The sequence below is a fragment of the Oncorhynchus kisutch genome, linkage group LG10, assembly GCF_002021735.2.
Source record: "Oncorhynchus kisutch isolate 150728-3 linkage group LG10, Okis_V2, whole genome shotgun sequence".
Classification (NCBI taxonomy): Eukaryota; Metazoa; Chordata; class Actinopteri; order Salmoniformes; family Salmonidae; genus Oncorhynchus; species Oncorhynchus kisutch.
This window is the reverse complement of record NC_034183.2, coordinates 15,143,038-15,170,320: the sequence shown is the minus strand read 5'-3', so window position 1 is coordinate 15,170,320 and position 27,283 is coordinate 15,143,038. Positions and strand designations below refer to the sequence as shown.

General features: G+C 44.4%; 3 protein-coding genes and 1 non-coding gene across 6 annotated transcripts; all 4 read left to right on the top strand.

Moving 5' to 3' along the window:
• The first annotated feature begins 28 nt into the window (after positions 1-28).
• Positions 29-7,946, top strand: LOC116375798 (uncharacterized). The gene is made up of 2 exons (XM_031833197.1): positions 29-463; positions 797-7,946. The coding sequence occupies exon 2, from the start codon at positions 1,419-1,421 to the stop codon at positions 3,072-3,074; it is 1,656 nt and encodes a 551-aa protein (XP_031689057.1). The 5' UTR covers positions 29-463; positions 797-1,418; the 3' UTR covers positions 3,075-7,946.
• On the top strand, positions 86-7,946 carry LOC116375799 (uncharacterized). The gene is made up of 2 exons (XM_031833198.1): positions 86-358; positions 4,436-7,946. Exon 2 carries the CDS (start codon positions 4,852-4,854, stop codon positions 6,397-6,399), a length of 1,548 nt encoding a protein of 515 aa, XP_031689058.1. The 5' UTR covers positions 86-358; positions 4,436-4,851; the 3' UTR covers positions 6,400-7,946.
• A 173-nt stretch (positions 7,947-8,119) lies between these two features.
• Positions 8,120-26,656, top strand: nfybb (nuclear transcription factor Y, beta b). Of its 3 annotated transcripts, none has more exons than XM_020492397.2 (7): positions 8,120-8,367; positions 10,835-10,928; positions 16,294-16,427; positions 21,168-21,365; positions 21,568-21,646; positions 24,574-24,653; positions 25,204-26,656. In XM_020492397.2, the coding sequence occupies exons 2-7, from the start codon at positions 10,835-10,837 to the stop codon at positions 25,234-25,236; spliced, it is 618 nt and encodes a 205-aa protein (XP_020347986.1). In that variant the 5' UTR covers positions 8,120-8,367; the 3' UTR covers positions 25,237-26,656. The 3 variants fall into 3 exon arrangements, with proteins under 3 accessions (XP_020347986.1, XP_020347987.1, XP_020347988.1); XM_020492398.2 differs by having other exon boundaries at positions 8,120-8,701; XM_020492399.2 differs by lacking the exon at positions 8,120-8,367 and adding an exon at positions 9,623-10,117.
• On the top strand, positions 24,710-24,822 carry LOC116376052 (small nucleolar RNA SNORD67). Its single transcript, XR_004211447.1, has one exon. It is a non-coding gene; the product is annotated as a small nucleolar RNA SNORD67 (small nucleolar RNA).
• Positions 26,657-27,283: the final 627 nt, after the last annotated feature.

Genomic DNA, 27,283 nt, shown 5'->3' with positions numbered 1-27,283 from the left:
AACATGTAAACAAACTGTATTAGAGCTCTCTCTCTTCTAGCTCACTCGGAGTTACTAGAAAGAGCCCGTGCACGCTGTACCAGATATCTTTACTCTGAATAAACTGTCGCTTGTCATACAATCTACCGCTTTGTCCGAATCTATCCTTGACCGGCTCACTCTCCTGCACATCTCAATTATCAACAGAATCTTGGTAGCAGAGGATGGTTAACTAACGACCCAGTCCTGAGTGGTTGATGTGAGTGTGAGGAGGCGAGTTGGTGAAAGGACGATTCGAGGAAGGACGAGTGTCAATTCGGGGGTGGACAACAATTCTGCTCAACTCGGGAAACTGATCTCTGGTCGACCACAAAATAAGGTAAGCAAAAACCTGTTAAATCAAATTTTGCATATTGTCGTATAGTCATACCAAATTACGATCAGTAATACCAAGTGTGGGTAAGAATTTTTGTGTAAATTTAGCGTAAATAATTGACTTGAAATTGACAGTGAAGTAAACATATGTGGTAATTAGAATAACCTGAGGGTCCGGCTGTGTCCGGTCAGGGTTTAATAGTAGTAGACCTAGATCAACCCGAGGGTCCGGCTTGCGTCCGGTCAGGGATAACTACCAAAAAACATAACATTCCGATAGTCCGGCTAGTGTCCGGTCCGGCTGTGACCGGTCAGGAATAAAATAGTCAATATAGAGTTGCTACAGATAGTCCGGCTAGTGACCGGTCCGGCTGTGTCCGGTAAGGTGATCTATAATTGGGCATAGATTTGACCAATAGCCAGGCTGTGACCGGTGAGGGATCTAAAAAATGTAATATTGAATCTCCAATCAGACATAGATGTGACCAATAGCCAGGCTTGTGACCGGTGAGGTAAAACCAATAGCCAGGCTTGTGACCGGTGAGGTGTCTACAATAAGATTAATGTATGTTGGACTGAGAGGTCCGCCTTGTGTTTTGTGTCTACAATAAGATTAATGTATGTTGGACTGAGAGGTCCGCCTTGTGTTTTGGTTTGAACTAATGTGATGAGTGACGTAAAATATGTGGTGTTAATTGATCGCTGCTATGTATGTATGAGAATCTCCAAGTGTCAACTGTAGATTGAGTGTAAACGGCGTTTCACAAGACCCTGTTATCATTATCATGATTTAAAAATTATTGTGGAAAAGTATTTCCTAAATTCTAAAAAGCATTATCCAAATTGTTAAAACATTAATGTTGAAGATCATTTCCTAAATTGGGGGCTCGTCCTTAATCATTAAACCATTATTGTCGAAAAACCTGGATATATGACGGAGAAGCTCTGAGTTAAGACAGAGTACGAGTAATAGTGTCTCCTAAGAATACATCACTGGCGCGAGCCAGTGACGGGCTAAGTATATCCAGATACCATACCGAAACCACAAACTATTTTAAACTAAAATGGCGACTCCGCAACCTCCAAAATTTAAATTCAACGATTTTCTAGATCAACGTATGCAAGATAGGTCAGGAGGAAAGGAACAGTGGAAGTCAATAAAGAAGGTTTGGGAAGGGTTGAAGTTGAAGTGGACACAGGCAGGTTACCTAGTAGGGGGAACTCCAAATAGGATCCAGCTTAGCACAATGGAAGGCGAGTTGAGTGAAGCATTACAGGAAGCTAAAGACAAGGAGATAGAGCAGAGCAAGTTGCATGTATTCAAGAAGGAAGGGACTAAACAGAGAGAGAAAGCAGAAGCTGAATTGAAAATAGGCACTTGGGCTATCGAGGAGACCCGTAGAGCACAACTGAACAAAAAAACGGAAATGATGGGGGTAGTGGCTGGGGCGGAGGTGGAGTCATCAATGGAGGCGACACAGGGGAGTGACGAAATCCAACCGGCCCCTGTAGCAGCCTCCCCCAATCCTGAGTCATGTATGTACCCGAAACTACCAGAGGAGGCCACTCAACCACCACCATATTCATTGACAACCCAAGCTCCCTCAGCCCCCTCCATACAGGCACCAGTGCTCCGCATCGATGAAGGCCTGCTACAGGGACAGGTGTCAATGCAGTTGACTGGAGGTTATATAGACTGTGGGGAGGTAGAACGAACCTCCACTCCCTGCTCTCTAGAAGGCGGATTGGTGCCCACACCCCAGGGGGGTCGAAGCCTACAAGAATGTGGAGAAAGGAGCCGTGACTCAGGTGAATCATTTAAATTCTCCCGAGAACCCTTAATGAACACAAGCCTACCGCAGTCATCAAGTCATCAGACACTCTCGTCTCGCTCTCTTAGCCCAAAGCATTCCCTACAGTTCAGACAGCTACCAACCTCCATCAGATCCCCCGCATCTCGAAGTGTGGGGACAGCCAGATCCTACCTGAACAAAAGAACAGGGGACACTACTGCATACAGAAGGGGACAGGAGGATACCTATCCTGAAATAGATGTCCAACGGGAATATATCTGGACATCCAATGAGCCTGAGGAAGAGGAAGAAGAAGAACCAGAGAGAGCGACCAGAGAAGACGTATGGGCTGCTGCCCAACAACTTGATGCAGAAGCAAGACAGGAAACCGGAAGAGGTGGACCGTTTCAACTGAGTGGGGTCTACCTGGGAGATGTTGTTGACCTCCATGGACAGATACCGTCAGAGCCGGTACTTAGGAGATCCCGGCGCCTACAAGACAAAAATCAACCAAGGGGTGAACAAGGACTGCAAATGCCTCTGAGACTGAGTGGAACTGGAAAAAAACGAAGAATACGTGCCATGGAAGTTGCAGGATCTCACTGCAGTGATGGAACAACTTCCAAGTCTCCACGGAGGTGCATCAGCTTGGCTACTACAGTTGCAGACCCTCACATCAGGATTCCGGATGGCACTGGGAGACATGAAAGCGCTGTTGGCAAGAGCCACCGATCACACCACCATGAATGTATTGATAAATACCGCTGGTCTGGGGTCCAAGCCAGGTGCCACTCCGCCGGAGGTGTATCGCACTCAACTATGGGCAGAACTCAGAAGGGCCTACCCCACCGAGAAGAATTTTGCGGCACTCTCATCTTTCACCATGCATGCAGGAGAACAGGCAGCCGAATATCTGGACAGGGCTAAGACGACGTGGAGGTCGGTGCATGGGGAAACATACGATCACTCAGAAACCTCCATGGCCATGTGGAAAGAAATGGTGGTAATTGGAACGCCTGGAGCTGTAAAGACTAAACTTAGAGGTACTGTTGGGCTGTGTAGCATGCCGCTACCCCAATTCAACTCACATGTGCACCACCATATCGCCCAGCACTGCAAGGACACAGGAGCTGCGGACTCTGAGGTAAAAGCACTACAGGTACAACTACTGAAGATACAGCTTAAAGAGGCCCAGAAGACAGCACAGCCAAAGAAGCAGATGTTGGCTGATGACCAGACCATTCCACAAGTGGTGGAAGCAACCGTGAAACAAATGATGGCGGGGGCAGCTCCAGTTGCCCCACCTACCCCTGTAGCCTACGCGACTCCCCCAATAGCTTACCCACCTCAGGCTTATCCTGCCCAAGGCTTCACACCCAGAGGACCTACAGCAGACTGCAGGGCCATATGAACACTCAGTATGGACACAGAGGGGAGCAGCAAAGGGACCAGATGAACTTTGGCGATGCCATGATGGCAGGCTAGTGGCCCCTGCAAACCTCTGCCCAGAACTAATTAGGGAAGCGCATGGACCCACGCATGAAGGAAAACTAAAGACCTTACAGAAAGTGTCACATGTGTGGTGGCATCCCTACATGAAAGACATGACAGATCTGTTTTGTGACAGTTGTGACATCTGCGGAAGCCACAACCCAAAGAAACCTTACCAGACTCCCATGGGACACTATCCGGTGCCCAACGACTGTTTTCAAGATATCAGTATAGATTACACAGATATGGGGGCAGATCAGGTGAGAGGAGGAAAGAGATACTTACTAGTAATGGTGGACAGGTTCTCCAAGTGGGTAGAGGCCATTCCTACAGCCAAGGAGGATGCGAAGTCAGTCATTAAGTGGCTGCAAACGGAGCTCATACCTAGGTATGGAGTTCCACGGCAAATCAGATCCGACAATGGGTCCCACTTCTCGAATCAGCACCTGAGACAGGTGGAGGAGAGGTTTGGGATTATACACAAGTTTGGCTCCGTGTATAAGCCGCAATCCCAGGGACTTGTGGAACGCAGTAACCAGACTCTGAAATGTAAAATAGCCAAGGTGTGTGCAGGGACCAAATTGACCTGGGTGGAAGCCCTGCCCCTGGCGCTGATGGCCATGAGGTCCTCGCCAGGTGCAGGGACTCATCTCTCACCCCATGAAATAATGACAGGTAGAGTAATGCCAGGGCCACCAAGAGAGGGAGGTCATATGCCCCCTCTTGATGTGCACCAGATAGGGATGTCTGACTATGTGAAGAAATTGACGGAATTGTCTGCAGCTCTCTCCAAACAGATACACCGTGTCGCAGAGGGGGAGCTGACTGACGTCCCGGAACAACCAAGGGTAAAAGTTGGAGACTGGGTAAGGATCAAAGTCCACAAGAGAAAGTGGGCTGATCCCAGGTGGACTGGACCGTACGAAGTGAAGGAGGTTACTTCACACTCAGTCCAGGTCAAAGGTAAATCAGGCGCACCTTGGCACCATCTGACACATTGCACACCAGCACCAACCCCTGCCAGAACACTGGCTGAAGTAAGAGGTGATTTGATCACATCTAATTCGAACCAAAATTCTGATATCCCACCTATCTGAACATGTGGAGGAGACTACTCCCATTTTCAGATGACGGGGAGGAAAGGAGAAAGGAGAGACCGCCATGGTCTAGGGGTAGTAGAACCCCGTGAGAGAGACTGGGATGCTCAGGCCCAATGTTTGTTTTGTTTTTAGTAACCACTGGGGTTGTAGCAGGCATAATGATGTGGGCGGTCCAGCATGTAACTATGGGACATAACTTGCCTCCTAATAATTCTACCAACAGTTCAGAGTCAAGACATCTCATGTATAAACGGAGCATAGAACCACTTAAGCAAAATTGCACCGCAGATCGAATCAGGAGTACTACCTTGTGTGTACCAGTCAATACTACCACCACGGTTACTCTGACATGGGGGACATTGGCGAGCCCGGGACAGGGATTCGAGACCCACGCCCTTTTTTGGTCTAGGTCAGTGTGGTACATGACGGAAGGGGGCTACAGTAAATGGTCATGGAAGAACTTAGTGGCAGAAACTGGTCCTGATTGGTCTAGCTGGACGGTGAATCGGGTGGCACTATTATGGAGGAGAAGGTTGGTGCTAACTAAAGTTGATACTGGCTTAAAATTGGTTATCAAACATGGGGTAGGTGGAGCTGGGTGTACCCCGTTCCTGTTGGCACCATGGGAAGAGCAGAGAGTGTATTGGCATTTAAAGATATGTATTCTCACCATAACCACCCCCCGTGCTGTACTTTCAGTGCGGAAGCCGCTGTCCTCCAGTGATCCCAGGTTGGGCCCTGTTACCATGACCACAGCTCCTCCCAAGATCGATGATGCTATCCTAATGGCTACAGGGGTCTCAGGTTTTACTAATAATTGGCTGTTGTTGGCAGAGGAAGCTGCAAACAGCACCAGGCAGAGTTGTGTGGTATGCATGGGTGCTCGTCCATTACTCCGCATTGTCCCGGCCGTGGTGATTCTACCATGTTTGATCCCTTTAATGACTACAGATAACCCCTGTTGCAATTGTACTACCTGGGACAGGGTTTATCCCATAACTAAAGCTACCAACAGGAAACCAATGTTTTCTAACCAGGTTGCCAAGGCCAATTTCACTTGTGTTGATATGTCAGGGGTTGGCATCGAGGTAGGACGTATTCCTAAGTCCTGGTGCCTGGACACAGTTAAGGTTGTTGGGGGTTTTAAGCCAATATCCCGTGCTGATGTGTGGTGGTGGTGTGGCACTGCTGTGTTGTTTGACAAACTTCCCGTTAACACCACCGGCACCTGTGCATTGGTTACTCTTCTGTTGCCTGTTTCTGTTTACCCCATAGAGGCTGGGGATCTCGCACTTAGAATCCAGTCGGTGAAACCAGTGAAGGGGGGAGGACGTTCCAGGCGGGCTACCTCCCCATCCATGGATGACCCCACTTACATAGACGCCGTTGGGGTCCCTAGAGGGGTGCCAGATAAGTATAAATTAGTTGATCAGGTAGCTGCTGGTTTCGAGTCTTCTATTTGTTGGTGGTGTACTATTAATAAAAATGTTGACCGTATTAATTACATCCATTATAATGTCCAGAAATTAGGGAATTGGACTCAGCAGGGCTTTGAGGCGGTACATGGCCAGTTGGCAGCTACCAGTCTTATGGCTTTTCAGAACCGCATAGCTATTGACATGTTGATTTCTGAGAAAGGTGGCGTGTGTGCTGTTTGGTGAACAATGTTGCACTTTTATCCCGAATAATACTGCCGCTGATGGAAGCCTGACCATTGCTCTGGAGGGTTTGTGAACACTTAATGGTAAAATGAAGTCCCACTCCGGGGTGGACACCTCTATGTGGGATTCCTGGATGGAGGTCTTTGGTAAATATAAGGCCTTGGTTTCATCCGTTTTGGTGTCTATCTCCGTATTCGCTGCAATTATGGTTCTGTGTGGATGCTGCTGCATTCCATGTATAAGATCTTTAACTACCAGAGCTATTACCAAGGATATTGACCCTGGTGCATCTGCTCAGATGTATCCTCTCCTGGCAGATGATGAGTATGTTGATCTGGTCCCGGAGTACGGTGATGTATATCAGACCATGGACCACACCGCCATCTAGAGAGGGAATCTATTTTTTCTATTTCCGCTATTATATTCCTTTTTGAGCTGTTGTTCTCCATTCTGTTAATGAAGGTTTGAAATTCCTGAGTGGCTGGTAGCCAACTTAGTACATGTTGTGGTCTGAATGGAGAACATTATGGTACTTTACGTTTCTGCTTATCTATGCTTTAATTAAGTTGTCACGTCTCTTGGGAGACGTGAAGAGAGGGACTACAAAACTTTCTCTCTGAGAAAGTTTCTAGAGCAGTGTCACGTCTTAATAGACGTGAAGAGAGGGATTTGTAAGCATGAGTATTTAGCTGAGCATGTTATAACCAGGCCTTTAGCTATAACACATTAACCTCTGCATATTAACTGTAGCTGTCTACTACACATTGCTCAACAGGAAGCATCACACAATTGAACTTACACGAATGTGCTGATGTCTCAACTCACAGCACATAGACAGGAACTGGCTCGACCACAAAGCAGTATCGGCCAAAGCCTGACCCTGTGAAAACAGGAACACGCATACATTAAGACACATAGACTCATTGCACACATTTATTTATTTATTTTATTTTATTTTACCTTTATTTAACCAGGTAGGCAAGTTGAGAACAAGTTCTCATTTACAATTGCGACCTGGCCAAGATAAAGCAAAGCAGTTCGACAGATAAAACGACACAGAGTTAGACATGGAGTAAAAACAAACATACAGTCAATAATGCAGTATAAACAAGTCTATATACAATGTGAGCAAATGAGGTGAGAAGGGAGGTAAAGGCAAAAAAGGCCATGATGGCAAAGTAAATACAATATAGCATATATATATTATTATTATTATGTTATAATATAACATAAGCTGCATAAGATAAACTTATCTAGGACACACACACACACACACACCCTGGACTCAGGAAAACAACAAGGACATTAAGCAACGGCTGAAGCATGGGCTGCAGGAGCCAATCAGCAGAGGCTACGCCTGGACCTGATCCAACCAGAGAACCAGGACTTCAAGAGACTCAACCTACTTTCTGTGCTGTATAAAACATGTAAACAAACTGTATTAGAGCTCTCTCTCTTCTAGCTCACTCGGAGTTACTAGAAAGAGCCCGTGCACGCTGTACCAGATATCTTTACTCTGAATAAACTGTCGCTTGTCATACAATCTACCGCTTTGTCCGAATCTATCCTTGACCGGCTCACTCTCCTGCACATCTCAATTATCAACACTAACCAGGCTATCTGCATTGTGTACCGCCACCCACCACCCCCTCTTTTACGCTACTGTTTTTCACTGTCTTTCTACTGTTTGTATTTCTTTACTTACCTATTGTTCACCTAATGCCATTTTTTGCACTATTGGTTTTAGAGCCTATTGTAAGTAAGCATTTCACTAAGGTCTGCTTCACCTGTTGTATTCCGCGCATGTGACAAATGAACTATGATTTGATAACATTGCTCCTCTAGCGGCAAAGTAAGATAGTGCTTTTGGGACTCAGAGCTTCGAGCTGGGACTGGTTCCTTCGCAGCCATTTTCTGTCCAACCACACGGTCGTTTTGAGAAGCTAACCAACCAGGGCAGTATCGGAGGTTTGTGCCTGGTTCTGGCCAATGATTGCTATCCGATTTCTCGTTACCTCGAATCGAAATCTCCGCGTTTGACTCTTTCTTTGATGGTAGCGTGAGAGGGAATTAGCAGCGGGAAAGTAGAAATTAACACTGCGAGTTGAGGAATTCTATCTTGGACTCGCTAGTAAATGGTCTCCCCGTATGGGTACTCCGTCACCCAGCAGGCCCTCCACAAAGACTCAAATGCATCTAACAAATGTAACAGGCTATGTTTGCCATGGGGTTGCTCAAATCCGACTGTTGAAGTCGACGGGATGTCTTGAATAGTCTGTAAACATGACGAATTTGCGAAATCGTGAGTTACTCATCGATTGTCTTTTTGCTTTGTATGCGAATTGGTTAGCTAGCTACGGTTAATAACTAACATTACGTACCGCACATTGCTATCGCGAACTACAGTAGGTTGTTAGCATAGCTGACGTTAGCTAGGTAGCTATTGTAACTAGCTAAAGTTGTGTCCGGGTTTTCGTCTATAGCTAACTACTGTAGCCATGTCTTAGGTAAAAATAACTATTCTCCCCCGCTTATCTGGGTACGACATTAGCCAGTTACGCTAACTAGTAGTACTAACTAGCCAGTTGGCTAGCTAACGTTGGCTTTTTTTGTTTGCCCGCTGGCTAGTTGTCAATCAACGCGGGAACAAAGGGGAACGTTGCAGTTTGCTAGAAAAAGCCAAAGCAGAGCCCTGCTGACTCGGTAAAGCCTAACTAGACGCTAACTGGGTAGCAATCGGCTCATCGATTCATGACCATCCACGGCTGAACTAGTAACAATCACTGCGCATATAGTTTTTATGCAACTGGAAGATTTCTAATGACAAAGTACAGTAACGGTTAACGTTACGCCGATTTACATCCTCAGCTGCACAATAGAACGAGTCAAAATTCACCCAAGGCTGAACATGGCAGAAGTACGTTGTCTAAACTGGAACACTTAGCGCGAGGCCATAGTAAATGAATGGAATCAAATCAAATCAAATTTATTTATATAGCCCTTCGTACATCAGCTGATATCTCAAAGTGCTGTACAGAAACCCAGCCTAAAACCCCAAACAGCAAGCAATGCAGGTGGAGAAGCACGGTGGCTAGGAAAAACTCCCTAGAAAGGCCAATACCTAGGAAGAAACCTAGAGAGGAACCAGGCTATGTGGGGTGGCCAGTCCTCTTCTGGCTGTGCCGGGTGGAGATTATAACAGAACATGGTCAAGATGTTCAATGTTCATAAATGACCAGCATGGTCGAATAATAATAAGGCAGAACAGTTGAAACTAGAGCAGCAGCACAGTCAGGTGGAAGTTGAAACTGGAGCAGCAGAATCGAACGTTGGCAGAGCCTGTTTTGACTGGAGTGACGCTTAGAATTCCATTTCGCCAAATGGCGCCAAAAAATGTATCCCCTTTTTATTTTACCACTACAATCTGTTCTTGGGACGAAACTGAAAAATAACTCGTGTAGAAAGTAAACACCCGCACCTCGATGGTGCCAAGTGTGATTATGTCTGCAAAACAAGGAAGTAGAAGAACAATGCAACTTATAACTATTTCACTGCCCAGCCTCACGTAATTAGAAAGATGAGATTCTCATGATTCAAAATGGTGTCCGACCTGATTTTTTTTTTTAAATACACACATTGCGAGATATTTAGCGAAATATACCAGCATGCCTCTCCATAGGAAAACAATGGGGGGAGCTCAGCGTTCCAAGGGCAAAAGGTATTTCATGGCTAGCGTTTGATGACAACAAAATACACAGTCCAGCACTACATAATTAGAAAGAGGGGATTCTCATGATTAAAATGTTATCAAATGAAAAAAATACACATTGCCAGATATTTGGGGAGATAGACAAACATGCCTATATTTCCCTATAGTAAACAATGGAACAACCTCAGAGTTCCATGAGTCATTTTTTGTTTACATTTTAACTATGAACAACGTGGGCAGGTCTCCATAGCCAACAATAGCAAAGCAGGCAATGGTAAAACAATAAGCTGGGAATCGAAGTTCTGAAGACGAGTTGGTGCCATGATGCTCAATAGAACTAATAGGAGCTGGCAGGGTGAAAAATGCCCTAAAATAAGGCCTGTTTTTTTTGTGATTACTTCAAAACTACGGCAGGCAGCTGGAACATATGGTAATATTATGAAACTGGGCTCCACGGCGGATGCAATGAACTAGTTTTTATCAGAAAAGAGCATTGTTAAAAATGTCAACTGTCTAGCCTACAGTGTGGTGCACATGGCTAATGTTAGTTAGATACAACCTGTGCGTTCAGTTTTTGATTGACTATTTGGACAGTTCATCCAGGCGGTGTTTAGTTAATGTAGCTAAAACCAAAATAGTTTAGCATAGAGTCAATCCTTCTGTATTTCTTAAATCATGATCTCAAAAGAACAGGGTTATAAATTCTGTCTTTGTCTGTGTTTATAGATGGAGGGAGACGGTTCAACCACAGATGCCTCTCAGTTGGGCATGCCAGGGGAGTACATGGCAGGAAGCCACTACGTCCTTCAGTCACAGGATGGTAAGTGGTGGAACTCCCTTCACAGACCAAGCACCATAATCAATAGTTACCGGAGTTGTAATTTCAGTTCTATGAGTGGAGCTGTCCTGATATAAGGGGATGCTTCCCTACAATCAGCCTCCAGGAAAAACATATTCAGCGAGACTGGGGGTCGGCAGGGCCTAAAGTCCTATGGGGCTTCGCTCCACTCATAGAACTGGATTTACAACTCCGGTAACTATCGTTCTGTATTGTGGAGCTCTGCCCTATAGGGGAGCTCTGCTCCTAGTGGTTTAAGGAGGAGCGCAATGCTCCAAAATGTACTCCTTGCCGAGCCTAACACTTAATGAAAAGGTCGGGCCCAGCAGTGGCTGCGACCAAATCCCACAGTACTGTAACACACTGTGAAAACAGACTGTCACAATGTACTGCGTCCTCTGTTCTAATCCGCCCTACTCAGTCGAGAGGCACAGCCAATGACTAGGGGCAAGCAGATAGATGAACTCATAACTCTGTCAATATTAAAATATGGGTCTAATAGTACTGTAACACCAGTTAAGCCAATGATTCGTGGGCAGATAACAACTGAATTTGGGCCAACTATTCTGCCTCAGCAGGTGGATGATACCTCAATATTCTTATCAAATTCATTGACCGGTTTAATAGTGAAGTAATACTAGTTACAGTGCTATTTGCCTCATCACTCTGCCCCAACACAGTGATACACTGTTGGGCAGTCTAGATATTCCCAGCTGTGCTGACAGTGTCAGACAAAGGTCATGTCGCACATGTCTCTCTCCTTGACAAAAAGAGTGGACCTAATGGGAACCATGCCCAGTCGTTCTGCATCTTTTCTTAACTCAAGTTCTCCCTTTAGCCACGCTGAGTACAGAACAAGCTAGAGAGTTAGAGGTGTCGTCTAACAGGTAGAATCGGATAAAAGGAGACGGTGACGACCACTGCACAATTATCCTGTGGGTACAGGTTCCTCTGAAAAGGGCCGTAGACGGGCCCTGCGCCTCATAAGCCGTCTCAATGCTTTTGCGAAGCCAATGTGACAGCCGCTGTTTTGAAAGTGGTGTACTAGCACAGTGACATAAACAGCTGAGGCGATGACTTAATCATCACTGTGTGCTGCACGTAGCACACCAAGGCCCGTACCGGGCACAGTCAATGAAGCCTCCTCTCTGCTCTGCATGGGGAGGGGGGAGAAGGCCGACAGCTCAGCAGTCTGTGACCTTTATGAGCTCTTAGTAACCTTCGGCATAAATGCTGGGTTGGGACGTAACACCGCTCTGCTCAAATCGCTATTGATGGCAAGGCAGTCGTTTCTCGTCGAAAGAGCACACAAATCACTGACGCGCTTGGCTGTAGTCAAAGCAAGTGACATCACTGTCTTCAGAGATAACATCTTGAGGGGGATTTGATTCAATGGCTCTCATGACAAGCTGAAAGCGCTGCCGCAAACACCTTAATGGCAGCGGGTGAGCGCTGCTTGTCAAACATGAATTGTAGAAAAGAGAGCATGCTCTCGACCTGACAGCATACAGGGTCCCCATTCTCTGGCACACCATCTGCTGGCATGAATCCTGGATGTGGAACTGGCACGCGAGCCCTGCTTGGTTCTGATTACTGAATCAGATGACCCACAGCGCTCTAACCTGTCCCTCTCGGGCCAGACCCTCGGTGGTTGGCCAATTAGAGGCAATTTCTCTATCATGCCTCCCGCCTGAGACATCGCATCCTCTCGGTGGCATTGGCCATGATGGCGAAATCAACATTTGAGTCATCTCTGCTTACCACGAAGCCCCTGGATGATCAGGGGCTATCAATATGATTGACAGCCCTCCTTTTCTCACACAGGCTGGCAGTGGGGGAATGCAGGACAGTGGTGGAAATGCATACAGGAGAACATCTGGCCACGGTTGGTGCGCAAAGGTGTCTATCTAGTTGCGGTTCGTCCTGGGCTCGTAGGGATAACCATAGGGGACACTGCTGGTTCACACGTGACGCGAACAGATCCACCTCGGCTCTCCCAAACCGTTCCCATATTTGGAGAACAATGTCGGGGTGCAGCTCACTCGTCGTCTCTAGGAACCCCTCGAGACATGAGGTCTGCTCCAATGTTCTGATAGCCTGGAATGTGTGCTGCTTTCAACGAGTGAACGTGCTCGTGAGCCCACAGCCTCAATTGCAGGAGACCTCACTCGTCCATGGCGATTTATGTAGGTTACGGTGGTTCGGTTGTCTGACCAGTCCAACACGTCATGACTCCATAGGGTAGACATAAAGTGGGTCAGAATCAGTAGAACTGTCTCCAACTCCAGGAGGTTGATGTGGCGTCCCGAGGGAGGACACACACCTCCGACTGCCCGAGTTTGACATGTCCCTCCCCATCCAGTCAGACAAGCCTCTATAAACACTAGAATGTAGGAGGACACTCTGCCCATTGGGGCCACTTGCGTCGGGACACACAGATCTCCAATAGTTCAGGTCCGCTCTGAGCGAGAAGGGAACCACCAACAACTGATGTTGGTGCCTCACTGGGACCAGTCGTAGTTGGGCAAAACATCGCTGTGTTCTGCGCATGTGCAGAAGTCCCAGCGGAACCACCGAGTGGGCAGACGACATGAGACCCAAGTGTCATGCCGGAATGCGCCGTCACCGTGCGGTTCGGATCACACCTTTGTAGGGCTAGCAATAAGGCAGCCCATCGAGGATCTGAAATTCGAGCCTTCATGGTCAGTGTCTAGCTCAGGTAGACAATCTGATGACTGGGCCCAGGCGCGCTCTTCTCCCAATTCACAGCGAACCCCAGACTTGTGAGATTAATCACTGTCTGTGTCGTGTGCGATCGCCAGCTCTGCTGACGGGGTGAGAACCATTAGGTCGTCTAGGTAGACTAGTAGCCTTATCCTTGAATGACGCAACTGTTCCAATGCCGCCTCCATGCATTTGGAAAAGATGAGAGGTGTCAGGGCGTACCTGAATGGCATCCTCGCATACTCGTACGCCACCCCTTGGAAGGCGAAATGCAGAAACTTCCTGTGACGCGGATGCACCAGCATATGAAAGTATGCTTCCTTTAGGTCTACGCTTATACAAATGTCCTTGTTGTGGATACATTCCAGCAGACGTTTTGTCGTAAGCATTCTAAAGGGCCGTTTGGCTACGCTCTCGTTGAGAGTGCGTAAATTCAATATTGGCCTCATTCCTCCCGTCTTCTTTGGCACTAGGAAGTAGAGCGACTATAGCCCGCTATTCCTTTGCTCTTGGGGAACTACTGTGACCGCCTCCTTCGCCAAATGTTCCGTAATGTCTTTCACAAGAGCGACTACTTTCACTGACGTCTTCATCACGGTCTCCACCACGCCCGTAAATGGGGGTGGAGTTCTGTAGAATTGGATGTCGTAGCCAGGGGGAGAGGGTGCAGCTTCGCTGCCACTCCCAAGTAATGCTCTAAGAGCGGGAGAGCTTTGGTACAGACAGTAGGATGGACTACTACTAGGTGGGACAGCCCAAGGTGGGCCCCTCTCGAAAAGGGGAGGAAATATTAGCGCGTTCTGTGAGAAACGGGAGTGCCAACACTTTGGTTATACACCTTGTGGTTCCTGTCCTTCGTGAACGCAGCACGGGTCTGAGCTACACTGAGGCATCTGCCTGAGTTAGTGCGCCGTCCCCCAACAGCGATTGCGTCATCGGCCCAACATGGGGCTGTGTACGCAAGATGTTCCTCAAACCCTTATTCACATTACTCCTGAGAGTGTGTGGTATAGGGTTTCCATGAGGTATAGCATGGCGGCTCATCAAAAGCGTCCGTTTTGCTGCCCTCATGTCATTTCCACTCACAACGTCCTCAGCTACGCACTCATGGTGTGCTGTGCTACACACAGAGTGATGTGAGAGAGAGACGGAACCTGAGCGGTCTCAAGTTTGTTATGGGAAAGAGGTTCTCTTGTGACAAAGTCAGATGGAACACATTCTTTATTAATCATTTCAGCCTCGGTCAGTAGGGTGCCTTTTTTCAGAACCTGAGGCTAGCACAGACATAGCGTCCTCCAGAGGGAGATCTACCCTGATAAACGTCCACTGCTGCTTCTTCACCTTTAAAGAAAGGAGGGCACAGCAAGGGCATTCCGGGGGATCTGTGAGGCCGCCCCTAGCGTGCTGTGAACCCAAGCACACAAAACATAAGTTGTGTGGGTCTGTAGCTGCCATAGTGGAGCAGCGACACTGAGCTCTTAAAAGAGCTTTTCGTCCTGAGACTTCTCTTCTCTTCTAGGCTTCTTCAGTCCAGTCCTGTTGCTGAAGATTATGGGAGGCTGATTGTGGGGAAGCATCCCCTTATATAGGGACACCTGTACTCCTATTGGCTGCAGGTGTGTGCATAATTTTCTCTCAGGCTGTTCGCTGCCTAGGCAGCAGGGTAAACCACTAGGAGCAGAGCTCCCCTTGTTGGGCAGAGCTCCGCGATATAGAACAGAAGCACCCTCTTCTCTAACTGAGTCTCTCAACTCTACATTAATGGAATTTAGTGGAGACGAGTGTGTGGAGTCGCTGTCAGGCTATACTTCTAAAAATTGAAATTCTTAAACCCTTACTGTGTACCACAGGAGGTTGGTGGCACCATAATTGGGGAGGACGGGCTCGTGGTAATGGCTGGAGCGGAATAAAACATTGATTTGATGCCATTCCATTCACTCCTTTCCATGCCATTATGAGCTGTCCTTCCTCAGCAGCCTCCACTGCCGTGTTCCTTTGTTTGTCCACTGTGTGCCTTTTTTCTGTCCTCTGCATGCCTGTTATTTTTTATTTAACCTTTATTTAACTATGCAAGTCAGTTTTAAGAACAAATTCTTATTTACAATGTTGGCATACACCGGCCAAATCTGGATGACGCTGGGCCAATTGTGCGCTGCCTTATGGGACTCCCAATCACGGCCTGTTTGCTGGAATCCCTTACTTTTTAATACAATGTTAATCAAATACAACCACTGACTGTAGTCGGAGGTACACTCCTCCCACAGTCGTCTCAACCCAACTCCACCGAGATGTACATGGCGTTGAGTTGAGAAACCCAGCTACCTATTCTCTGACGTGCACAGTCCCCAACCCCTTTTTCAGAATAACATGGTATCCCAATGATACAGGACACCATCAGAGCACCCCTATATAAAGATACGGACATGGGCACTCCCACCTTTCAAAGACGCTTCACAAATAATCAGGCTTACTTACTGTAGTAATTCTAAATGACAGTGTTTGACATTGACCAAGTCACATGTAGACTTGATCTCAATCAGACTAAACTTGCTTGGTGAATAGAGGTAGAGAAGATTTTTGTAGGCAAAATGTGTGATGTAACATGCCCCTCTCCCTGACACAGATGACTGTGATGAGAGCCTGCATGACCATGAGGAAGGCAACGGCAGCAAGGAAAACTTCCGCGAGCAGGACATCTACCTCCCCATCGCTAACGTGGCTCGCATCATGAAGAACGCTGTTCCACAGACAGGAAAGGTATGGAGCGTGACTTGCTTTGCTTGTTGCTTTTTATTTATTTGTTTAATCTTTTTTTAAACTTTTAACTGGTATTTATTTGGATTCTGTGAGTCCATAAATCTACACAATTCAAGATTGAAACAGCAACAAAGCCAGATACATAGACCACAGACTCATCTAGGGCTGCCAACACCCCTAAATGACTATTAAGGATGCAAATTTCGTATAATTTTGCTGCCGACTGACCCTCATTTTTTTTTTTTTTACAGTCAAATGACGTGACCAACAGAGAATACTATTGCAGATCTGTATATAATGACGAGATGCTTATTTTTCCGCCCTAACAATGGGGGGAGTCCCAAGGCAGGTGAAGCTTAGGCCCAAAATATTCCAATAGAAACTCATTGCTCTTATTTTGGACAGATTTGGGCAAGAGTAAAACCTTTCGCATGGTTTCTTCCTCTCTGATACTACAAGGACCGGACATTTTTCATTAAGAGCTTAATGGAAACATCAAAAAACAATAGCATGCCTATTATCAAAAAATTATATAAAAGGAAGAGGGAGACTTAGATTCCTCAAACAGAAACTTAACTTTATTATAAGATTAGCAAAAATGAAGCAATCAACAATCACTCAATAGTGCAGAGTTAAAAGCCCAATGAACAGAGTTTGCTCTCAGCTTTTATAGGAAGTACAACCTCTTTGTCTTCGTGGCAGTTTAGCAGATGTGTGGAAACGGGCAAAGCGGTTTGTCTGCAGATTAAGATGGCACGAGGGCTCAACTGTAACTGCATTTGCCACAGATCACACTAAAATGTGCTTCCTTCTTCAAGTTTCCCTTCCAGCTGACTTCCTGCAGATAGTAAAAACACAGGATCTGTCATCTGCTGCGGTCGATTCCAAACGGATCTTAGCTATACGCCCAGTCTTATGCCTAAGTCACACAGACAAGTTTGTATCAGGTTAGAAAAGAACACTAGCATATAATGAGAATATTCTCTAAGTAATAAAACACGGGATAGCATGACTAATTTTCCACCACAGACATCCCTGCAATCAGCATGCCAATTGCACGCTCCCTCAACTTGAGACATCTGTGGCATTGTGTTGTGACAGCTGCCCATTTTAGTGTTCTTTTATTATCCCCAGCACAAGGTGCACCTGTGTAATGACCATGCTGTTTAATCGGCTTCACTGCTCACTAAAAGGGACGTAAAAAAATAAATAATCTGCACAACATTTGAGAAATAAGCTTTTTGTGCTCATGGAACCTTTTTGGGATCTTTTATTTCAGCTCATGAAACATGGGACCAACACTTTACATGTTGCATTTATATTTTAGTTCCGTGTAGAAAGAGGGGGAATCTACTAGCAACTGCTATGATGTGTTGCTAATATGTCTAGGATTGTGCCTTTTAGCTTCTGGACAACAAAAGAAAGTCAATAGAACAGGAGAGAAATTCTGGTTAATGGCATGAGGAAGTCTTTATAAAATAATTCCCTCTGTTTTCTGTGGATGGATTTTTCACAAAGCTACTTTGAAGCAAGGTATGACATGCTTCCTTATTTGAAGTTAAGTAAATTCAGGTTTCAAACAATTATACTGCCTTAAACTTCTCCCATTGCGAAGTGGTGGGTGACGTGGTGAAGGTCAACGGTAGGCAGGCTATAGCCTATGCATCCGAATAGAAGGAGCGCTTTAATTACAAGTTGAGATTGAGAAATAACATAGCTCCTTTTAATCGTGTTTTTAACACCCGATTGCATTTAGAATTGTTATTTGTTGTGCAATGACTGGGATTACAAAAGAAGGTTTCACTGCAGTAGCCTACAGGCTTTTTGAGGAGCTACTCTCACACTGTCTGACAGGTGGTAGACTATTCTACTCCTCAAACTAGGCTCTGTATGCTGTGTGCGTGTGATAAATGAAATGCATGATGACTAACGAAAATACACATGCCAATTTAATTCCACGAAATGATGCAAATTAACCTATAGACCGATAAGCATGATTGGTCATGTATTTTGGCGGCTAACATTTAACATGTTTATTTACTATCATAACCAATTTGAGGCTATGTATTTTGAAGTGAGAGGGACTCATCCGACCTATGCAATGGTAGAGGAAACACTTAGACTGAGTACACCGTTGCTGCTTTTTGACTGTTATACCACCCTTATGTTATACTAGTGAAATTGTGTTTACATAGATAGAGCTGAAAGTGAGGACTTGTGAAGAGTATTGGGAATTTTCTAGTACATGTGTGCACATTATACATATTACTTTAAGCAGAATCAATGCAAGCTTAACCATTATATATGTGTGTGTGGGTCATTAGGCTAAGAGAAACCATTATGTAGTCCAGTGAGATTTATTAGACATGCATTAGGCGCAAAGGTTTGTATTACATGCACGTTTCTTGGGATTGTGCATGTCTGTTTATTTTTGTACTGTTGCTATGGTTACGCCACCAATATAATCTATGCCCTAATGTCTGTACCAATACGAAAATGGAAACAAAGCTGAAATGAGTGCAAGGCAAAAAGATAATGGTGGCTAAATGCCAGAGTTATTAACATAAAGAGGAGTTACTATGTGTGTGACGTAAGGATGAAAACTATAGAAAGTGTGTGCCGAGGCTGGAAAGTTGGTTGATCCATGAACCAGCTCGGCTTGTTACTTTGTAATCAATTCTATTTGTATTCACAAGTTCCGGTATCTGAGAAATATGATTGAGCAAATGTTTCCACGACAGAGCGGAATCAACAACCTCTGCATAATCAAAACGGTTGCTTTGTGAGAAGGTGTTAGTTCACAGTTAGCCATTGTTATGTAAATGTATGGAGTAAAAAGTACAGTGTTTTCTTTAGGAATTTAGTGAAGTAAAAGTTGTCCAAAATAGTAAAGTACAGATACACCAAAAAAACGACTTAACATTTTTACTTAAGTACTTTACGCCACTGCTCAATTGAGAATTTCCACACTGCCACGTAGGGCTGCACGATATGGGCAAATAATATTGGACTTATTTTTCACCAAATGTTGCAATTGTGATTTGACTTCCGAATTAGAGCAAAACTGTTGGAATCGTGGAAATAGATGACTGTTATAATTCTATAGTTAGAATATAATAGTGGGCACTTTGAATACATTGTTTACACAAATTAAAATGTCAGGGAGGAGTTATTGTGATAAGTGTTTCCTAGGGGACCCTATAAGCTTTGGCTAGATTGCATGTTTTCTCTTGGCTACTTCATTTAGCTAACATATTCTTGCTTTGCATATTCTTCTTTGATTTAGAAGATACTGTTGCACAAACAACGTGCTGATTTAGGTCTACACCATCACTGGTATTATCAGGCTGTATTAGCTAGCTATGTTTGCTCTTACTCAGTACATTTATTAGCTAGCTAGATGTTAGCATTAGCGGCTAACAATTAGCGTCTCACAAGATTCAAGAGCAACTTGCTAAGAAAAGACAAACTAGCTGTTTGCTGATGTAAAGAAACACAAACTAATAGTGTCAGTATAGAACGCTAGTGGATTTATATTAAGAAGCAAAGTGAAAACAGCATTATTGTCATCAACATTGTTGCATTTGCTGCATTGACCATGTAGACTGAACGCAAGTGTCTCGTGGTTGAGGAACATCAAATGCGCTCCTTTGAGTGACAAGGGGCGTGGCTAGGTCTGTATGGAGAGTGGCGAGGAGAGGGGTGACTCAAGTAGCGAAGTAAACTATAAAAATTGACATTACACATGGCGAATCACATTTAACAAACCAAACATTTAAATTCCAGTATAGAAGGTAAAGTAAAAACTCAAACCAGTCCCTGCATCAATACCGGTATATCATAAAATACAGTATACCACCCAGCCCTAGTACCAGTTGCCTGCCTTTAGAGCCAAGTGAAAGCAGGTCAGCTGGAGCCGTGGCTCAGTGAGACACGGGAGCCGGCCCGCGTAGATGGAAACAGAAAAGTCTGAGCCTTTTGGGTAAAACACTGGGGTAAATCCTGTATGGAAATGCTCCATTTGATAAGCACAGAAGTGCCTTTCAGGTCACTAAGGATGCACTGCATTTGTATCATCTTTCAAGACTGAATATTTGCCAGTGTTGATGTATTTCTCCTCTGCCTTAGCCCAAACACAAAGGGTTTATTGCTGTGTCCATTTCTTGGCCATCAACCAGTCACACTGATAATACTCACCCTTCCAGTTTCTGTGGATTCTACTTCATACAGTAGGCTACATGTCCTTGAAACTCTTGGTACTCCCTAGTTACAGGTGGTAAACATCTCAAAGGTTTGCTGCCAACTTTAGTTCAGTATTTTCCCACCCAAAGCACAGCTTCAATGCCTGATAAATTGTACAGGACGGGTTGACCGGGCCATCTGTTTTTTTTTAACCAAATCCATCAACAGACACAGATATGACAAACCCCAACACAAAACACTGCAAGTTATTTTTAAAGACGCTTACTTGTTGTTTATATAAAATGTTTTGTCATTTTAAATAGGTATTTTTTTAAATACGTATTTTTGTAAATTATTGTAAAGCCTAATATTGATTTATATGTGAACACTGAGTTAGATTTCCCCGACACACATTCCGGAGATTCTCCAATGGCCATGCTTTTTAGTTCAGGACTGGGCTTAATCTGTGTCCAGGAAACCGGCCCTGAATGTAGTATCCACATCAACCTTTGGCTGCATGTTGACCTAAATCCCCCTTCCCCTATTAATCCTGTCCAGATAGCGAAAGATGCCAAGGAGTGTGTTCAGGAGTGTGTGAGCGAGTTCATCAGCTTCATCACGTCGGAGGCCAGTGAGCGCTGTCATCAGGAGAAAAGGAAGACCATCAATGGAGAGGACATCCTGTTTGCCATGTCCACCCTGGGCTTCGACATGTACGTGGAGCCACTCAAACTCTACCTACAGAAGTTCCGAGAGGTGAGAGGAAGTGTGTGTGCGCCAAGTGCAATAGCTCATGCCATGCTCTCCAGACTGGTGTGTATGAGTTCTTATGTTATGCACTATGCTTGGGCCTTGGCTCAAACACAAAGGTCTTGTTATCGCTGTGTGTTTTCTAGGTGGAAATACAGCTCAATTCATAACCCTAACAAGTTCTCAATGTGTCTCTCTCTCTCTGTAGGCGATGAAAGGGGAGAAGGGAATCGGCGGCATATCTGTAACAGAGGGACTCGGAGAAGAACTCACAGACGACAGCTTCGGTAAGTGGGGTCTCAATCCCAGTAGAATTCATTAACATTAGCTGTTATCCCCCAACACTGTTAAGGTCTAGGATTAGGCCTAGGTGAGAGGTGCTGAATGCATACATGTACTCTTTGTTATTCATGTTACAGGATCATCAGCTAGTTTATGGTCTAGTTGCCATGATGGCCTTATTTACTGCAGTTCTCCACCCCTGGGCCCCAGGCAATTTCTTACCCTGAGGATTGTTAAGTTTTCAACAAACAGTAAAAACTCATGGACGAATAAAAAAAAGCTCAAACCAAGTTTATACAACCACTGGGTCATACAGCTGCAAAGACAACATACAAGTCACACAAACACATCTTTATACCTTCCGACTAGGCGGAAGGACCTTGCATGTCTAAGAGAACATGTCCTTCTTTGGTGTTAGTTAGAACCACAGTAGGTTCCTCTTACTGGTGTTATGGCCCTGCCTAACTCTAGGACCCTCGTGGAAGTGAGTATGTATGTGTGCGATAGGACTGTAATCAGATGTTCTTCGATGTGGGCCCCCTTCCAGCAGTATCTTCTCTCTTCATCTGTTGACCTTCAATCGAGTTGTTCCTCATCCCTAGTCCCTAGAACCCATAGTCCTGGTTCCGCAGCAACTGGCCTGCCTAATCAAGAACTGAAACTAGACTGTTGCACTTTGCCTCCCTCAGGGACATTCATATTCAACAATAATACAGTGCATTTGAAAAGTATTCACACCCCTTCCCCTTTTCCACATTTTATTACTTTTGTTGGATTCTAGCTTGAAATACTTGCTATATATGGAGGAAATTAATTACGTACTGTGCTGTTTAATTAGACATACTATGCTGTTTTTTACTTAAAGAATTATCCATTGTTATATGCTAGTATTTTTTACTGATACAAACTTGTCTTGTGTGACTTTGTCATAAGCACCCAAGAAATTCCAACAAGCGCCAGGACCGTCTCCTAAAGTTGATTCATCTGCGGGAACGGGGCACCACCAGTACAGAGCTGTGATATTTCCATACATATTATTTAATTTCTTTTTTAATTTGGAAAGCCTGTTCTAAAAGCCTGTTTTTGCTTTGTCATTATGTGTAGATTAAGGACAAAGTCGAGGGGTCTGAATACTTCCTGACTACTGTGTATTTGAACTGAATATTAACTTTCTGCACTTACCTTTTTCTCACTCAGTAACTTTCCACACACCAAGTTCCTCTTTACCCTTCCTTGACAGTACCAGTCAAATGTTTGGATACACCTACTCATTCAAGATTTTTTCTTTATTTTTACTTCTACATTGTAAAATAATAGTAAAGACATCAAAACTATGAAATAACACATGGAATCATGTAGTAACCAAAAAGTGTTAAATAAATCAAAATATATTTTTTACGTTCTTCAGAGTAGCCACCCTTTGACTTGATGACAGTCTTGAAGGAGTTCACACATGCTGAACACTTGTTGGCTTGTTTTCCTTTACTCTATGTTCCAACTCATCCCAAACCATCTCAATTGGGTTTAGGTTGGGTGATTGTGGAGGCCAGGTCATCTGATGCAGCACTCCATCACTCTCCTTCTTGGTCATAAAAGCCTGTACACAGCCTGGCGGTGTTGGGTCACTGTCCTGTTGAAATCGAATGATAATCCCACAAAGCGCAAACCAGATGGGATGGCGTTTCGCTGCATAATGCTGTGGTAGCCATGCTGGATAAGTGTGCCTTGAATTCTAAATAAATCACTGACACCAGCAAAGCACCATCACACTTCCTCCTCCATGTTTCATGGTGGGAACCACACATGCATAGATCATATGTTCACCTACTCTGCGTCTCACAAAGACACGTTGATTGGAACCAAAAATCTAAATTTGGACTCATCAAACCAAAGGACAGATTTCCACCGGTCTAATGTCCATTGCTTGTGTTTCTTGGCCCAAGCAAGTCTCTTCTTATTATTGGTGTCCTTTAATAGCAGTTTCTTTGCAGCAATTCGACCATGAAGGCCTGATTCACGCAGTCTCCTCTGAACAGTTGATGTTGAGATGTGTCTGTTACTTGAACTCTGAAGCATTTATTTGGGCTGAAATCTGAGGTGCAGTTAACTCTAAATCACTTATCCTCTGCAGCAGAGGTAACACAGGGTCTTCCTTTCCTGTGGCAGTCCTCATGTGAGCCAGTTTCATCATAGCACTTAATGGTTCTTGAGATTTTCCGGATTGACTGACCTTCATGTCTTATTGTAAAGGACCGTTCTTGCCATAATATGGATGTGGTCTTTTACCAAATAGGGCTATCTTACGTATACAACCCCTACCATGTCACAACACAACTGATTGGCTCAAACGCATTAAGAAGGAAAGAAATTCCACAAATTAACTTTTAACAAGGCACCCCTGTTAATTGGAATGCATTCCAGGTGACTACCTCATGAGGCTGGTTGAATGGCAAGAGTCTGCGAAGCTGTCAAGGCAAAGGGTGGCTACTTTGAAGAATCTCAAATATAAAATATGTTTTGATTTAACATATTTTTGGTTACTACATGATTGAATGTGTGTTATTTCATAGTTTTGATGTCTTCGCTATTCTACAATGTAGAAAATAGTAAAAGTAAAGAAAAACCCTTGAATGAGTAGGTGTCAACTTTTGATTGGTACTGTATGTTTCTTATACATGTAAAGCACTGCATAAATTCTGATATGATAACATGAATAAGTATATTTCAAGCTAGAATACAACAGTACACTCCTGTTGGATTCTAGCTTGAAATATACTTATTCATGTTATCATATCAGAATTTATGCAGTACTTTACACTGTTTAAAATGTATTTGATTAATGTCTAACAGTGGGTAACAATGATTGACAGAACGTTACTTCATGGAATTGGTAACTGCATAATCTGAAGTATAAATCTGTTTCCTTTTGCAGCGAACCAGTTGCCTGCTGGAATAATAACTGCTGATGGACAACAACAGAATGTCATGGTTTACACCACCTCTTACCAACAGGTAAGCGTGCTCCTGAGTCTACTCTCCACGCTTCATGTACTCATTAAGACCAAACACGTGAGAGTGATGAGTTGCACCATCAGGCGGGCGCTGGTTGCAGTGGCACAGGCGTCCCGTCCCGCACCTCTCTGGGGACACAACCATGTGCACAGGGGCCATCTGACTCACCACCACAAGTACACACAACTGTGCACCCCGGGACTTGTTAAACCATGATTAATCAATAAATCGTATCATAAATGTCTAAACATGGCTTGCAGCTGACAATAAAGAAATGAGAAACAAAGTTCTCTACATGTTAGTTCTGCTCTCTCTCTCTCTGGGCGGCAGGTAGCCTAGTGGTTAAGAGCGTTGGGCCAGTAACCGAAAGGTTGAAACCCTGAGCCGGAAAGGCAGTTAACCCCCAACAATAACTGCACCGATGACGTTGATGTTAAGGCAACCCCCCTGACCTCTGATTCAGAGGGGTTGGGTTAAATGCAGAATAAACATTTTGGTTGAAAGCATTCTGCTGTGCAAATGACTAGGTATCCTCCTTTCCCTCTTCCAGATTCCCGGAGTGCAGCAGATCCAGTTCTCCTGAGTAGGTTCCGGAATTCCCCGTTTGCAATCGGAACACGTTTGAAATGGGGAAGAGATTACAGCATTACTGTACACTCAGGTCAAAAGATAGTGGTGGGAAGATGGAACGAGAGGGGAGTGTATGCAGAACTTGCATAGGTGGGTTTGAATCAGAATCAGTTTTATGTTCTGGTCACGATAAAGAACTGAATAGGAGACTATCTGGAGACTAGTTATTTGGCTTTTTTTGTTAATTGAAGATTTTCAGAGTCACTTTATTTGGATAGTCTGTATTGTCCATCTGCATATGCTCTACAGCAGGGAAGGCATTTGAAATTATTTCAGTTTTCGAATAATATCTGGATAGTCTAAATAAATGTGCTTAAATAAAGAAAAATATATTTTAAAACTTCAATGGAGACTTACTCGTGCGACTCGAGAGCCTGTTGGGGCGGCAGGGGCTGGTGTGTGTTTGTGGCAGTGTGTGGCACGGCGGGAGAGCGAGAGTAGCCAAACAGACTGACTCAGGTTAGATAAGCTATGGCAGCAACATGCTTGTCTATCATACCATCTGGTAGTGCCTGTCTTGAATCCATAAAATCAATGTAAAAAAGCTAGCTAAAGTAGCAAAGCTAATTCTCGACAACTCCTTTCAGATTCCACAGCCTACCTGATGCTTGCTCGTTGTAGCGGACTCTTCATTTAGCCAACTTAATTCTGTGATGTTAATTCCATTTTGCATTGATTATAAATCTCCCACTTCTCTTGCTACACAGAGCCTCTGACTGTAGCGCCGCTTTGATTGACCAACAAGCTTCACGTTGGCTACCAGTGTGTCTTTTTTATGGGGCGCACTATTAACTGTCATAAAACTTGTTTATTAAAATCCTTGTAGGCTATGTAACAATGTTCATTTTAGACCAAACCTTTAAAATTATGTTGTGCCTATTTTCTTTATCAAAAATGAATACTCTCAAAGTAATCATTCTAACGTCCGTTCAGTTATTGGAATAACCGTGCCCATCACTACACTACAGAGGGAAACAACACACATGGTTGGTAAGTAACCACTTGCAAAGGTAAGGGTTAAGATTAGAGTTAGTAGATATTTGAAATGTTACTGATAGTCTCTAGAGCATCTACAGATGGACTATCCAAATAAAGTGTGACCCTTTTTTCCCCTCCATGTTGCCCATCACTACAATCTTTGTTTTATGAGGGGGAAGGAATGGGGGGATGAACATAAGCTGAAATGTCTGTCTAGGGAATTGGTGACCTCTTTGACGACCTTGTAAAGCAATAAAAACTAAAGTAGTTGAATGTTGACATCTGTACTCTAAACTCTGTTGTAAACAATTGTAAGTGGCATGCAATTTATTTAACTATTTTATAATTTCTGTAAAGTTATTCTGTTGGTCCTTTTAATAAAAATGTAAGCGTGATGCCAGTCTCCATTTAGTTTTTTCTAAAGTTTTTACCCTAATCTCTCCACCCTTGTAATAATACAGCACCACTTAAGACACTGCCCTAGTGTCATGACTTGCCAGTCCAACAGACCCCCCCCCCCCCTCTCCTGGGTCTGCTGGCCAGTTTTATGATGATCATAAATACCTCCCCTTGCCAAGCTGTATGGAGGGAGAGATATTAGTATAAATGGTCTTTTCCCACCAAAATTGGAGAATGTGGATTAGGGTTCCCACGGGTCCTTGAATGTTTGTGAATTTGAGGGTAAAAAATCAAGGCCTTGAAGGTTTTTGAAAATAAATATAGACTTTGGCCATTGAAGGGGCTTTAATTTATATATTTTGTGCAAGAATAGAAATTGAAGTAATTACTAGATTATTATTTTTTTAAACGTAATGTCAGTAATAGACTATGATGCGCTGTCTGCATGTGTCTCCCGCCTTCTGTGCATCCTTGTTTCATGTGTCACCTGCCTAGAAAGTGCGACAGTCACGTGCGTGCATGAGTGATCAAAGTCGAATGAACCAGATTAAACAGCGGCAAGCAAGCGAGAAATCTAACGTTAAGTGAACCTTAAGCTATGCCTGGAAAATGTAAATTCCAGG

Excerpts from the sequence above, each read along its gene's own strand:
- LOC116375799 (XM_031833198.1), top strand. The coding sequence starts at position 4,852 with ATGTTTGTTTTGTTTTTAGTAACCACTGGGGTTGTAGCAGGCATAATG.
- nfybb (XM_020492397.2), top strand. The coding sequence starts at position 10,835 with ATGGAGGGAGACGGTTCAACCACAGATGCCTCTCAGTTGGGCATGCCA. Across the intron at positions 16,428-21,167 it reads CTGTTCCACAGACAGGAAAG|ATAGCGAAAGATGCCAAGGA; the intron begins GTATGGAGCGTG and ends AATCCTGTCCAG. Across the intron at positions 24,654-25,203 it reads ACACCACCTCTTACCAACAG|ATTCCCGGAGTGCAGCAGAT; the intron begins GTAAGCGTGCTC and ends TCCCTCTTCCAG.
- LOC116375798 (XM_031833197.1), top strand. The coding sequence starts at position 1,419 with ATGGCGACTCCGCAACCTCCAAAATTTAAATTCAACGATTTTCTAGAT.